At 39.8% G+C, this 14,447-nt stretch overlaps 1 protein-coding gene across 1 annotated transcript; it reads left to right on the top strand.

Moving 5' to 3' along the window:
* The first annotated feature begins 4,040 nt into the window (after nucleotides 1-4,040).
* LOC140371502 (uncharacterized) lies at nucleotides 4,041-14,039 on the top strand. The gene is made up of 4 exons (XM_072458675.1): nucleotides 4,041-4,137; nucleotides 5,238-5,357; nucleotides 7,270-8,100; nucleotides 8,792-14,039. Exons 1-4 carry the CDS (start codon nucleotides 4,041-4,043, stop codon nucleotides 13,360-13,362), a joined length of 5,619 nt encoding a protein of 1,872 aa, XP_072314776.1. The 3' UTR covers nucleotides 13,363-14,039.
* Nucleotides 14,040-14,447: the final 408 nt, after the last annotated feature.

Here is a 14,447-nt window from a genome sequence, read left to right as displayed (position 1 = left end):
CTAGAAGTAGTATCAAAAATACTTTTATGAGCAGTAGAAGTAGTAGTTGTACCTGTGCGCAGCAGAGAAGCAGCTGTCCTCAGAGCTGGAGCCTGGTCTGTCGCGCTCTGGGACACTGCAGTTCTGCTTTTAAACTCAGGAGGAGGCTTCAGGGGGGTTGACATGTGCACGCGTTGTGTTCTGTGCAGTTTTTGTGTACTTTTTGTACTTTTCGTGAGTGCAGCCGGTCCAAGGTGGGAGCAGGATGTTGAATCTACCGTCTGGCTTCAAACCGCGGGAGAGGACACGGAGGCGAGACGACGACGTGCAGAGATGTGGAATCGAACCAACTGCAGTTACGGTCGAATACAAGCAGAACATTTAAAATACTGTCATAAATATTGACTTTTCAGCAATGCTATAGAACAAGACGACGAAGTCAAGGGGTATTAAGAATCAATTCAAACTGAAAACGAGGGAAATACTACATAATAGAACATACTGTACATAAATATATGATTAGAATGAAAGGTTTTGAAGACATTACTGCGTCGTAAACAACACAATGCAGCTGCGATAACTCTTTATGTAAATATATAACAACAGTTGGTCTTTTTGAGGATGTATTTGTGGTTTTCTATGACAAGTTTTGCCAATGTAACGTTTACATTGAGCAAAAAAGACCAGTTCAAAGTTGCGATGCGCGAAAACACTTTATTTTGCCAGCGCTTTGACTTGGTTTGTGGTTGTAGCAGTGATTTATGACATTCCCAGGTACAAAATAAAAGCTGATACAAGTGGTATTTGTCTTTCCACAGTGAGTTTTCCTGTGCGCTGTTTGTAGACTTCTTTCTACAGTGTTAAATGTAGACTGCCCAGGTTAAGCAAATGATTTATTCACAATTTTTGACATTCATTTCTCGAATCCCAAACCAAGACCATCTTTTAAGGGGAAAAAATGAAACCAACCGTATTCTAATCCACATATTTACTGACAACGCTCTTGGACACAGCAAGACATTATTAACCTGGTGTAATTTTGTGTTATTTTGTCCTCATTTTGACTCGTAGTATAGTTTTAAGTTTATAATTAGAGCAATGGACAGAAGTCATAAGTAGAATCACAAAACTAACATTTCAATACTTTTTTAGTATCAATACAAATGAGTACTAGTTCCAGTGCTAGTTTCAGTATCGATTAGTAGCTGAGTTTCTGTATTTTTGTGAACCATAGTAAAGAGTGAAAATAAACACACTCATCAGTCGACACTATAACGGCCTGTGATATTTGTAATGTGACTTAAAGCAATGGATATAAAGCTATTCAGAGTGATGACAAATCTTTTGAATGGTCAAACGTCCTCAAAATGTCACCTATAAACAGGAAACACGTGAAAAAGGAAAAGTTACCAGGTCTGAAACGAGCAATAATGACTGAACTCATCTGATCACGACATTTTTGGCAATCAGTAAATTAACGAGATGACAGAAACGCCATTCGACTCTCCACACACTTAATACAGTGTTGCCAAGTGTACTTTATTTAGCAAAAATAGCAGTTGTAACTAATATAATATATATTGAAAGTAAGTGTAAAATCCTTTTCCGTACAGAACCTTTAAATGGAGTGAATTAACGTGATTTCAAAGGAGAAACTTAAAACCTGAAAATCCAGACAGTTTGGGCAAATGAAAACTGCTCAGCTTCTGGGGAATAACATTAGTATAACACATTTATAGATATGTTTTAATGTTATTTGTTTATTTAATAGGTGATCAGCATACACATTTAGCATTTTAGGTTTTACTGGACAAAGTGTACGTGTAAATGTGTTTTCATGAATTGGTTAATTTCATTGAATGTTTTATTTGTGTGTGTTTTTTACACGGACCCCCCAAAAAAAAAGAGAGAAAGAGGGGTTTTCCCTGTATAAATAAATCAAATGAATGAAAGAATGAATGAATTTATGAAAATACATAGTTATTCATTTCATCCACATACATATTACACACTTTATAGATGATTCTGTTCATTAAATAAAATTGTGAGTCTAGAGAATAGTGTTTTTCCACCCTTTGTTTAAATAGAGAAGCAAAGTAATTGACTTTTCCCCACTCAAAATAGTAGTTAATTTATTAAAAATAACTACAAATGTAGACAATTAGATGTGTTGTCAGTCAACTAATGAAAAAGCATTATCATCCACTTTGACTTAAAGAATCTTGATCGTTCTGAAGACATTTTAAAGTGTCCACGGAGCGGATAGTTTTGTCGTCTTATAGTGACAATACTCTTAATTGAATTGGACATAACATTGTGCGCCACAAAAACCTTGTCCAAGCCCACGTACTATAGCTCAAGAAGAAATCAATAAGAAATAAAAAAGTTCATTCAACAAGTTTTCTCAGAGGGCCATTTGTCCAAAAACTAATTTACTCAGAGATTGTGCTGCTGCTATTTCCCACCGCGGCCGGTCCACTTCATTCAATCGGTCCCGCCGCGTCTTTTCTTCATCACAATCTCCTCTTTTAGTAACGCCGCCAAGGCCAAAGACAAAAAATGTGCTCCAGGATAAACGTTTTCTTTTTTAATCAATGTCAATAAAAGAAATACACTCACGTACCGACACGATAATCACAAAGGGCCGTGTTGACTTTGTGGAAACAACTTAAAGCTTTAATCTTCTATAAGTTGGTCACATTTGATGAGCCGAACATCGATTCTCAGCGATTTTCAAGAATTCCAACAAATGCAGATAGAGGAATGTACAAAACCAGGGCTGATGAACAAGTTCTAAGCCAGGACTACTAAACCAACACATGAACTAGTAGAAAAACAACTAATTATATGAACAAATGAAGCTCTGAACCAGATTCAGGCGACTTTGTTAATACCACCAGGGGCAATTCGGTGGTACAAAAACACAACTGAACATAAATACACAACATCCTGAGGTCAATAAATAGTACCCGATAAAAGACATTATATATTACAATTAATAGTTTGCCGGTATATGTAAAAGGCGTATAGAAGCAGGAATAAAATAAACCTAAAACTAAAGGTTAGGTTTCTTTATTCATACCCTTGGGTAAATGGGTTTGCTATGATTAAGAGACATCACACATTCTGTATAAAAAACACAGACATAATGGATTAATACGTATAAAAAATGCATGATCTTGTTTAAATTTAACACAAAGTCTGGTTTTAACAAAAAAATTATGAATTCTGGCCTAAAAGAAAAACAGAAAGACAAACCATATTTGAGGTTATGACATTAATAAAACTCAAAATTGACATAAATCTCGATAAAATCAAGTCTAAATCAGGATTAAACTAAAGCTGGGTCCGGAATCAGACTTGATTTGGTTGTAGTCCTGGTTTAGTCATGGCTTAGACCAGGTTTAGTTCCATGTTTAGTCTTAATTTGAATGTGGCGTGTGAGTTTAGTTAAATCAAACCCTAGATAGTACACTAATCTAAAAAAAAAAAATCTCATGTTTTCTGAATAGTTTTAGGAAAGTCTTAATCTGTTTGGAACGGGTTTTTATATCTATAGAATATTTTATCTACAGAACACAAGAAACAAGAAACTACTATTAATTTAAGTTGAAAATTACATTATATATTGTCTAAAAAAAGATGTTTCGTGGTATCAAAATCAAGTTGCAAATTGATATATGAGTATTTTGACACTAGCACTAGCATGTCTAACTCCTATACACATATACGTAAATAGAGGACCTGCACTAAAACCACAGACATCTTAATAACATACAGGAAACATTAACTTCATTCACGGACGATCTAATCAATAAAATGTACATTGACATCGCGCAGAGGAAGAAACAGAAGATATTTCCATACATGGAAAAGTGCCAGCGCCGCAGGGAGCCCGATGTGGAGCGATTCATGTGACATAAACAGTCCATCACGGTAATAAGCGGGGAACATTACACAGTCCAAATGGCTAAATGGGTTTGAATCATTACGGGCCGCTCAATAAACAATGACGGCCTTTATGAAACTCAGAGGAAAGAGTGAATCATGGTGTTAAGTTTATGTGGAGAAACGGACAGGTTGCACTCTGTGACTGTTACCGCAGCGACCGCAGCGACCGCAGCGACGGAGAGACCCACAACAAGTCCATTCAAAGCAGTTTGTAGGGTGGTTTTAGTCCTTTTTTTAACTGTTTTTAACGATTACGATAAGATATTATAAGCACAGTTGTATTTGTCCCACGATTTGAAAGACTCTTGGTTGTTATTTTTTGCCGTTGTAACATTTAAAAAAGAAGAAATGGTCCAATTCATAAATGTATGTAAACAGTTTGTAGGAAATACGTGCAAGTGGCAAATACTGATTACTAGACCGTTTAGTCGATGCAACTAGAGCGCTGTAAATAAGCCGTACATTACAGTAGTTCTTAAATAATTAGCTGGGGCGTGGGACCTTGAATTTAATGTTTGCACTCAAATGTCTAAATTTGGAGACAGGAAGTACATGGGTAAAGGAAACGGTCGCACCGCAGTTTGAACGTCACAGCAGTTATGTAAGTCTATATATTCACATTTTCCCACGTAATTATACACAGTAAATTCACCTTATATTTTCACTGCTGTAAAGGCATCTGCATTTTCCAAGGTTTCCCACGTAAAGCTTTTTTGTGCCACAGAACTGAATATAAAACTTTACTTTACACGTTGAAAGTTATTAGTCATTTATAAGTATACTCTTTATTATGTTGATATGCACATTATACTAGATTTGATTGCTATTTGAAAGTATGAGAAAGAAATTAACGGAAAATAACATCTGCTTCTAAAGTAGGAATGTCAAAAATATTGATACCCAGATATTTATCAATACTAAAACCAGTATCTTAACAAAGTATTGAAACAGAAAAATAGGCTTTTATTATTTGGTGCTGAAAATGCCATTGTATTGTATAAAAAGAGTGTTTTTTGTCATCAGCAACGTGTCAAAATAGGAACTGAGCATCAACTTTCTCTGAGTTTTACATTTCAAACAGAATTCTAAAGTATTGGGCTTGATTTGTATTTGAAGTAGAAGTATTAGTAGTAAGTATACACCCACAGGGATAATATTAGTCTATAATACAACTGTTAAATCCAGTATTTGCCTTGTCATGTCTCATGCACTTCCTGTAAAATGAAATGAGGAACACCGCGGTCGATCACGTGTCTTACAACGACATTAATTCACACACGTTTTGAATTTGTCCGTGCTGTCGAAAGAGTTCACGTTCAAAGAGAAACAGGAAGTAGAAAGAGGAAGGTTAAGAAAGGAGGAAGAGCGGACAGAGGTGATGGAGGCAGACATTGGCCGCACTGGTCACGGCGCGGACACAAATGAAGGTACGTTTTAGACATTTGAAACAGTTGATTTCTTATCTTTAAAGTCTGAACATGCTTTAAATTTGACCAAGCGTGTACAGGAAGCGTGTCATTAACCTGCGCAACCTTAACCGTTTTGCTTTGTCGCATTGTTTCACTCATTTTATCATTTATGCGGCATCTTTGTGTGTTTAGAAAAGCGCTATATGAATAAATGGTATTGTTGTTATTTTCATTGTTGTTCATTGAGGTTGTTCAATATGTGAAATATCCTCAGATTTTCCCGTTTTGAATCATGTAGTTGTTGCGGTGGTGCTACAAGTATTCAAGTGGTCTGATCAGATATTATAATGAGACTCGATTATTATTGCAGTTCAGGGGTGAAAAAAAGGAATATTCTGATTAATTTCCTTTATCCTGATAACAATAATCAGACAATAATATTATAGCAATCAAACAGAAAAGTGTTAAAACATGTCTTTAAATGTATTAGTTAGTTGATCAGACAAATGGGAAATGCCAGTCAAATTAATCACAAAAGTGCAGAAATATCATGTTATGCTCATATTTGAAAGTTTATCACATACATTTTATATTTTTAATCTGTCTCTTTTTGCATTTTTCACTATAAACGATGTACTCGATGTTCAAATTTAGCATATCTTCAACAACAACATTCACAATACTCTATTCTCAAAAATGCATTCAAAATTCTATATATTGCTCATCACTGCTATAGATTACTACAAATTAAAATACACTATTGACAGATTAATTGCCCAGCTAAAGTAGCCCTTTCTGACCAAACTTATCTTAAGATCTGGAGATAGTTGTCCCCGTTGTATTGAAGGATGGGTCAAATGCACATGATGAATTTCGCTACAATAACAAGTACACATGGTCAGTTATTTATATAGATTTTAGGCATTTCTTGCAAGGTACGTGTAGTATCCTTATGAAGCAGGATATGCTCATGCTCATGTCGCTAAGTGTTAAAAAACTGAAATAAAAGCAGAAGTTGTGCTCACCAATTTCATTTTATTTGCCAAAAAATCCACAAAAGTACCAACCTTGGTTTTTCAGTCTTTTAAAAGTGTATTTAATGTTTCAATAAATGTTGGATATGACATTTGCTACATTTATGCCATTTGACCCTCAAGTGGCATTGCACCTTGGACATGTCGATAATGTAACAAAGATTATAATACATGTGTGGCCTTTTAGAAGTCAAGAGTTTACAGATAAACAAGTTATTGAACAGTCCTTGCTCTTTTATTAAAAAACTTTGCTGTACCAAAAACACCACACACAAAATGCAGTTTTCCACGTCCTTCCACATCAGTGTATCCTTGTCACTGAATTATAGTTAGTTTAGTTATTCATTTTCTCTTTTATTTTTAAAATTGTTTGACCTGAAGGCTTTTTTTAAACAGGACAGCATAATGGGAATCGAACCCACGACACAACGACGGCAGCAACACATCAAACCACTCAGTTACTCTATTTATCCAAGACAAACATCATTGTAAAAAACAATAATCCTTTTAAACTCTGATTTAGTCTTGAGGTGGCTCATCATTCATCTGAAGAAATGGCAAAATAGCTGTTTTTAAGAGAAGCAAAATCAAAATATCAAGTGTATTGTCTTTGAAACTGTGAATAAGCTGCAAAAGAGAACAAAAAATGTCAGAGGCAATCTTTGAAACAATTATATTTCTGTACATTTACTTTTTACCAATACCACGTTCACCCAAATTGTGAGAGCACAGACTAAAAATCATCAAATCAAACTTAAATCTTATCTCTTATATTCTGAATGGTCAAAATGACGCCTATAATCAGGAAACTGAAATACAGGCCTTGCTGTTTGAACCCGGTTGTATATAGTACTTCATTGAAGTGGTGATATTTGCTTCTGTTTTGTCTTTCTCAGCTTACCCAGTCCACTGCTCTGAGGACCTCCTGCTCCCTTTCTTCACAGACTTCAGTTTACGCCCCATCATGACCTCCTCTAACTCTCCTTCGCCTCCTACCGGAACAGACCGCACCCCTCTTTCCCCCGCGCCCGATCTCCGCCTGGTCTTACTGGGCAGAAAAGGCGCCGGCAAAAGTGCGGCGGGGAACACCATTCTGGGGGCGGGCTTCGAGTCCGGGAAGCCGACCGAGGAATGCATCAGACGACGGGCGGATGCGAATGGGACGAAGGTGACGGTGGTCGACACCCCTGGGTGGGATTGGTACTATCCGCTCAACAGCACCCCCAACTGGGTCAAACGAGAAACTCTGCGAAGCGTGACACTGTGCCCTCCCGGACCCCATGCTGTCCTGCTCGTCATCAGATCGTGCGCTTCGGTCAATGACGATTACATCGCGGAGATAGAGGAGCATCTCTCGCCGCTCGGGACGCGCGTTTGGGAGCACGCGATGGTGCTTTTCACGAGAGGAGACGAACTGGGATTCGTGTCGATGGAGCAACGCGTTCAGGCGAGTCCCGGGCTGCAGACGCTACTTCAGAAATGTGATGGCAGATATCACGTGATGGACAGCAGGGGCAAAGGAGAGGGGACGCAGGGGAAAGAGTTGATCAGGAAGCTGAAAGAAATGGTGGAGGAAAAGGAGGAGAAGGGCAAACACCTGGAGATGGACGAGGCGGCGCTGTCGGAGCTGGAGGTGGACGCGACGAGGAGAGCGAGAGAACGGAGGAAGAGGCAGAGGCAGATGGAGGCCCAGGCACAAAGAGGGGCCATAAAGACTGCCCTGATGAGTGAGTACTTCTACACACTATTCAGTCATTATACTGTATGTAGTACTGCATTACTTATAGAACATAGACCAGCATTACAGTGGTTGTAGCTATATTGCATTGTTCCTTGGAAATTTCAGAAAAGTTATGTTGATTAGGCAGTATAAGTGCTGTTAATTGATTAGGCCAACTAGTTTTTAATGCGGCCTAATGTTAACATAATAGTCCCATTGAATAGCAGCTGTTTACTTTTTATTTCCTATTCACTTTTGCAGAAAGGATAGATGTATAATGCATATTTAAAGAACTTTAAGATACCAATATTTACCATTTTGTTCATTTTTAACAGCAATATTGATCAGAAACTTCTTTATAATAAAACAGGTCGATTGACTTGAACTACATAACATTTTTAACCCTGAATGTATGACCAAGAGTAAGATTTTGTTTAAAAATCTATAATCGCGACTGTGCTTTGAGCAGAGATAGGGGGTAGGTGAAAGTATGTTTTTTGAATCAATCAAAATACAAGATTGAGTTAGATGATAATGAGGGAACACCGTTATAAGATGGTGATTAGTTACATAATAAGTAAATAAATTAATACATATTTTTGTCACTTGTTCTTTTGAATTGTTTGCGTGTAGTATATATTGTATTATTTATTGTTTTGAAAAGAACCGTTTTATGCACAAATTGCCTTTATCTGTAGGTGACAATCTTCAGTCCTCGGAACCCGACGCACGACACTCCCTCTCCAAAACCCCTCGCCGCCTCCCCGAGATCCGGCTCGTTCTTTTGGGAGAGCGCGAGACCGGGAAGAGCTCCGCCGCCAACGCGATCCTGGGTCAGTCGGGCCTTTTCCAATCCGGGACGGTCACAGAAGAGTGCGTCCGGCGGCAGGCCAACATCTCCCAGCGCCACGTGACGGTAGTGGACACACCCGGATGGGACGGCGGCGTCATGGGCTCCACCCCCGAACGGGTGAAGCGGGAGATAGCCATGAGCGTGGCGTTAAGTCCGCCCGGTCCTCACGCCTTCTTGCTGACGCTGCGAGTCGATACAGCGATCCGGGAAAGCCACGTCAGCAAGCATTTAGAGTTACTCGGAGAAGACATTTGGAGGTACACCATGTTGCTGTTTACTCACTGCGACCAGCTGCGGGAGGGAGTCGGCATAGAGCAACATATTCAAAAAGGCGGCAAAGACTTACAGCTGCTACTGGGGAAGTGCGACGGGCGATACCACGCGCTGAGCAACGCCAACGGGGCGCAGGACGTGACGCGGGTGACGGAACTGCTGGAAGGCGTGGAGAAAATGGCGACGGCGAACAGATGCGAGGCGTTTTCGGGGCTCGTTCGGGAGGTCGCGAGCTTGAGCCGGCGAAAGAACGAGAGACACGATCAACGCCTCAGAGAGCTGCAGGAGAAGATGTCGCGGCTGGAGGCGGAGCTTAAGAAACTGAGGGACAGGGAGATGAAAAGCTTGAGGTGGTTTTTCGAACGGAAGAAAAAGTCCAAATCGGGCGGGAATTTGAAAAAGCACGAAGAGGAGGAGGAGGATGAGGAGAAGAGAACTATCGATCAGAACGTGGAAGAGTTGGAAGAAAGGATGCGATTGATGATAGAGGATAAAGACAGGGAAATAATCGATTTGAACGTGGAGCAGGAGCGGATCCTGGCCGCGCTGCACCGCCACAAACGAGACGCAGACGACGCGGCGCTTCACGTGGAAATGAAAGCGAGAGAGATCGAAGAATTGAACGAACGCATCGACGAGCAGCAGTCGAAAATACTCGCTCTCGAACGCGGCGCGGTCGGGCGCGAACAAGAGAGGCGGCGCTACGCGGAGGCTTTCGGCGAGTGCGAGAAAGCGGTACGGACGTTGCAGCAAAACGGCAGAACGGCGATGAGTGAGCGCGCAGAGTGGGAGGAAAGGGCGGGCAAGTTAAAGGGAGATTTAGAAGAAGCGAAAAGGCGTTACGATGAGGAAGTAGAGAAAGTAGAACACGAAAAAGAAACGGCGCTTAAAGATTTTGAGGTTAAAATGTCACGATTTGAAATGTTGTTGAGTGAAAAGGAAAAAGAGTTTGAACAAAATAGAAAGCTAGCCCATGAAGAAAAGCAGAAAGCGTTGGAAAGTCTTGAGGAAAATAGACAGAAAATGCTAAAGGAAATGGATGAGATTACGCGTCGACACAGGGAAGAGTTAGATGACGTTAAGCTAATGTTGAACAGCGAGATGCGGGACAAAATTAGCGACACGGACGGCAGACTCGAGACGGAGAGGGTGCGGCATTTTGAAGAGCTCGAGCACATTTTGAAGCAGCACCAAAGCGAGTTGAACGCAAAACTGTCGGAGAGCGAGAGCTTAAGAGAGCAGCTCGCGAAAGAAGCTAGCGCTAACGAGGAAGTCAGGCGGCGAGAATTGGCCGCGATGCAACAGAAATATCTTGAAATGGTGAAAGAAAAATCGGCCGAATATGACAGTGAAATGCGAACGATCGCGGAAAATCATCAACAAGAAATATTTCAGAAAGATGAAGAAATGACAAAGATGAGTGAGCAAGTTCAAGTCGATATGGCGAGACAAAATATAGAAATGGAAAAAAATAGGGAGGAATTTCTTGAGAAGTTAGAGGAAGAAGAGAATGAGATAGCGACGCTGCAAATGAAACACAAAGAAGATTTGAAAGCAAAGATGACAATGTTTGAAAAATACAACAAAGAACTTATCGTAGAGAGAGAAAAGGAGATTGAAGGTCTGAGATGCAAGTATTTGGATGAGATCAACGGGAAGAATAAAGAAATTGAGATCATTTTGAAGGAAAAAGGTGAGGAAATTGAGAAGCTAATTGTCGTAGTTGAGGAGTTAAAGCAAAAACAAATGGAGGAGTTGGAGGGTATGGCAGGTGAGCAAGTAAAAGTGATGGAAAGAGAACAAGAAATATTGAAGTTGAAGGAGAGTTTGAAGGAAAACGAAACAAAACTACAAGAATTCGAAGCCAAAAAAGACCGAGAATGGAAACAGATTGAGCTAAAACTGGTTGCGAAAGAAAAACTAACAGAAACGCTCAAAGAGAAATTAAAAGATATTGAAGGTGTGTTGCAAAAGAAAGAGGATGAGAGAGGCAAACTTTTGTTAACTCAGAAAAAGGAGGTGGAGCTTGAGCTGGAATTTAGAGACAAGCAAATAGATGAGATGAAACGACAACTTTTGAACACGATTGAGGAAAAAACGGGAAATGAGAAATTAGTGGAAAAACTAACGAATGAAATTGGACAGATACGAAAGTTGAAAGAGGAGGAGAATATGGAAGCAGTGACGAGTTATGTCCTAGAAATCTCCAAGCTGAAAGATTGCATCCAAAATCTGGAAGAGGCTGAGGAAGGTTACAGGAATAAAGAAAGAGAAATGGTGGAGAAATTGCTGGAGAAGGAGAAAGACGTCGATCAAATGCGACTTATAATTGAACAAACAAAAGCAGAGTTAAATGAATTGACACGAAAAATGGAAAGAGAGATGACCAATTTGATCCACGAGTACGAAAGACGTATAGAAGTAAGAAATCGGGAATTAGAGACGATCGTGACGGAGAAAAACGAAGTTATCGAGTGTTTGCGGGAAGAGAAGCAAAAAAAGTTATTGGAAGTTATGGACAATTTTGAAAATAGTCAAAAGAAAGTTGAGGAAATAGAAGGGAAATTGGCGGAGGAGATTCAAAAGCTTGAAACAAAATGTCAAACTTTGAACGAAGAGTGCGATGGAAAAGATAAGCAATTACAAGTTAAACAATCAGAATTCGATGAAATTTGCAAAAACTATAAACAAGAAGTTTTGGAGTTAGGACGAATCAACAGCCAACAACTAAAGGAAAAAGAAAAGATGAAAGACGACATTGAGAGGCAGGTTAGGGAGTTGGCAGAGAAACAAGAGGAATATAATGAGCTAAAACAACATTTAGAACAAAAATGTAAAGAAACTGAAATTTGGAAACAAGAAAAGCTGAATTATGAACACAAACAGGAAGAATTAGTCCAATGGGAAGTAGCTTTGATGGCAAAACAAAGCCAGCTTGACGAAAAAGATCAAGAGAGACAAAAATCGATCGAACAAAAAGAAGAAGAATTGGAAAATTTGCTTAAAATTCTCGAAACGAAGCAAAAAGAGTTAAACTTTCACGGTCAGGATTTGCAAAGGAAAGTCATAGGTTTGAAAGGCCAGGGAAAAGAGTTGAAGGACAAAGAGTTTAGTTTGAGGAATCAAGAACGGGAGCTGATGAGTTGGACGTCCGAGCTGAGCGCGCAGAACGAACAGGTCAGCTTCACCACGCAACAGCTGGACGAAATGGGCCGAGAATTAGCGTCGCTCAAGCGAGAGCTGGAGCGCAAAGACCAAAAGTATAGGCTGACGTTTGACAATTTAAGTAAATGGGAAGTCAGTCTGCAAGAACGAGAGGCAGAGCTGAGCGCGGAGCAAAACCAGGTGGATTACACACATAAGGAAGGAGACACTGAATTTATGTACCAGGATATAGACGGCTTTCGGAAAACGGCTGCATTAGCATGTCCAAGAGGCAATAACTGTCATTTTGAAACACTGCAAGAGATAGCGGGACAAGACGACAGCGCGGAAAGGTGGAACAAACAGGAAGCAGATGACGTTAAGGTTATCGCCGGCTCTAAACGGCTTTCCAAATGTCCCCAAAACTACAAAGAGACAAACGATTTGACTATCTTGGTGTTAAGGGAAGCCTGGTCAGCTCGTTCGCCATCTGCGGTCGGCATCCTGGGGGTAGAAGGAGGAAATGCGTCCGAATCCAGTGAGCTAAACTTTACGTCTTGGCGCGGGGAGATATCAGGGAGGCCGGCGTCGATCGTCGAACCGCGGGGATTGAAATGGCGAGATCGCGCCAACGCGTCGAGCGAAAAGATACGCCGAGCCGTAACTTGGTGCGAATCGGAGCCGAATATCGTGCTCTTGGTGTGGCCCGTCTTTCTGACATGCGCAAACAGAGAGGCGATAGAAAGTACCGTGAGTTTGGTCGACAGTGACGTTTGGGAGCGTACGATGGTGCTGTTCACGTGGGGAGAGACTTTAGGCGTAAGCGTAGAACGGCACATCCAGAGAAGTGCGGAACAGAGGAAACTAGTCGAGAAATGTAAGGGGAGATATCACGTGTTGACGAGCGGGAGAAACGACTCGGGCCTCCAAAGATTGTTCGAGAAAATGAACGAAATCGTGGCCATAAACAACAGAAGATTTGGAAGCACTGTGAATTAAGACGTGCAAATGTTTAAAGTCAATAGCAGTAAAGTGCACACAATTACAAGCGGCTTTATCCAAACAGCTATTTTGAAAAGCTAGAAAGACAAAAATGCTACTTTAACGTCACTTGACTAGGATCTTGCTAATCCGTGACTGTCAAAATCCAATAATTAATTTGACAATATTTCAAATGAAGCAAGTCAAAATCACCAGCATCTTTGTTCCCAGATAAAATTATTGTTTTTGTCGACCGCTGCAGATTGGGTTGGGCTTACGCGCGCTATTCAGTTGATTAGAGGGTGCTAGCTTTCATTTTAAATAAGAATTTCATGATCAGAGTGACATACAAAAGCAGTGGTGCGGTGGAGTTAGATATTAAAGGGTCTTTTCTGAGATTTCCACGCATGAAATGAAAAAATGTTAAATTGTACATGTCATATTGATATGTATAACAACTGTAGAAACATATTATTTACTTTAAAGTGTGTTTGGCTGCGTGGCTTCGTTTTAAATATGTAAAAAGATGTCTTTATAAAGGAAATGTCTATGAATAAAATTACGTGGCCTCAATGCATCATTCATTTTTGTTATCTTTTACAGAGCAAATAATACAAGGAATAAGCAGCAATGATTTCAATCACATACTTGGACCACACATGCCATAAACACACTGACAAACAGAATCTTTTCAAAACTGTGAACAAACCAAGCCAAGGGGAAAAGTTAGTTTGTATTTTTGGTCTTTTTGCTGGTGTTTTTATATTGAAATGTTACTGATACATTTAAATCCAAATATGTACATTACAGATAAGGACATGTTTTCTGTTTGTTGGTGCAAACCTTTACAAAACTAAATCACTCACTCAATAACAAACTAACAAAGAACTAACCTGACCATTCAAACGTAATCCAATCCAAATTGTTTGCAGACATTTGTCAAAAATAAATACTAAAGGTGAGTGAACCTTTTACTAAGGCCGAGATTCCTGAAATAGAAGACAGTTTTTAAAATGTTCTGTTCTGGCTTGATCCTGGTTTGATCCCAGTTTAGCCCCGATGCAGGTGGGAAATATATCAAAATGTAGATAATATTATAATAT

This window comes from Eucyclogobius newberryi, unplaced genomic scaffold, assembly GCF_026437365.1.
Source record: "Eucyclogobius newberryi isolate DKJ021-1_F unplaced genomic scaffold, fEucNew1.0.hap1 SCAF_22, whole genome shotgun sequence".
NCBI classification, from domain to species: Eukaryota; Metazoa; Chordata; class Actinopteri; order Gobiiformes; family Gobiidae; genus Eucyclogobius; species Eucyclogobius newberryi.
Note: the sequence above shows the minus strand (reverse complement) of the source record. Positions and strands in the feature narration are given on the sequence as shown.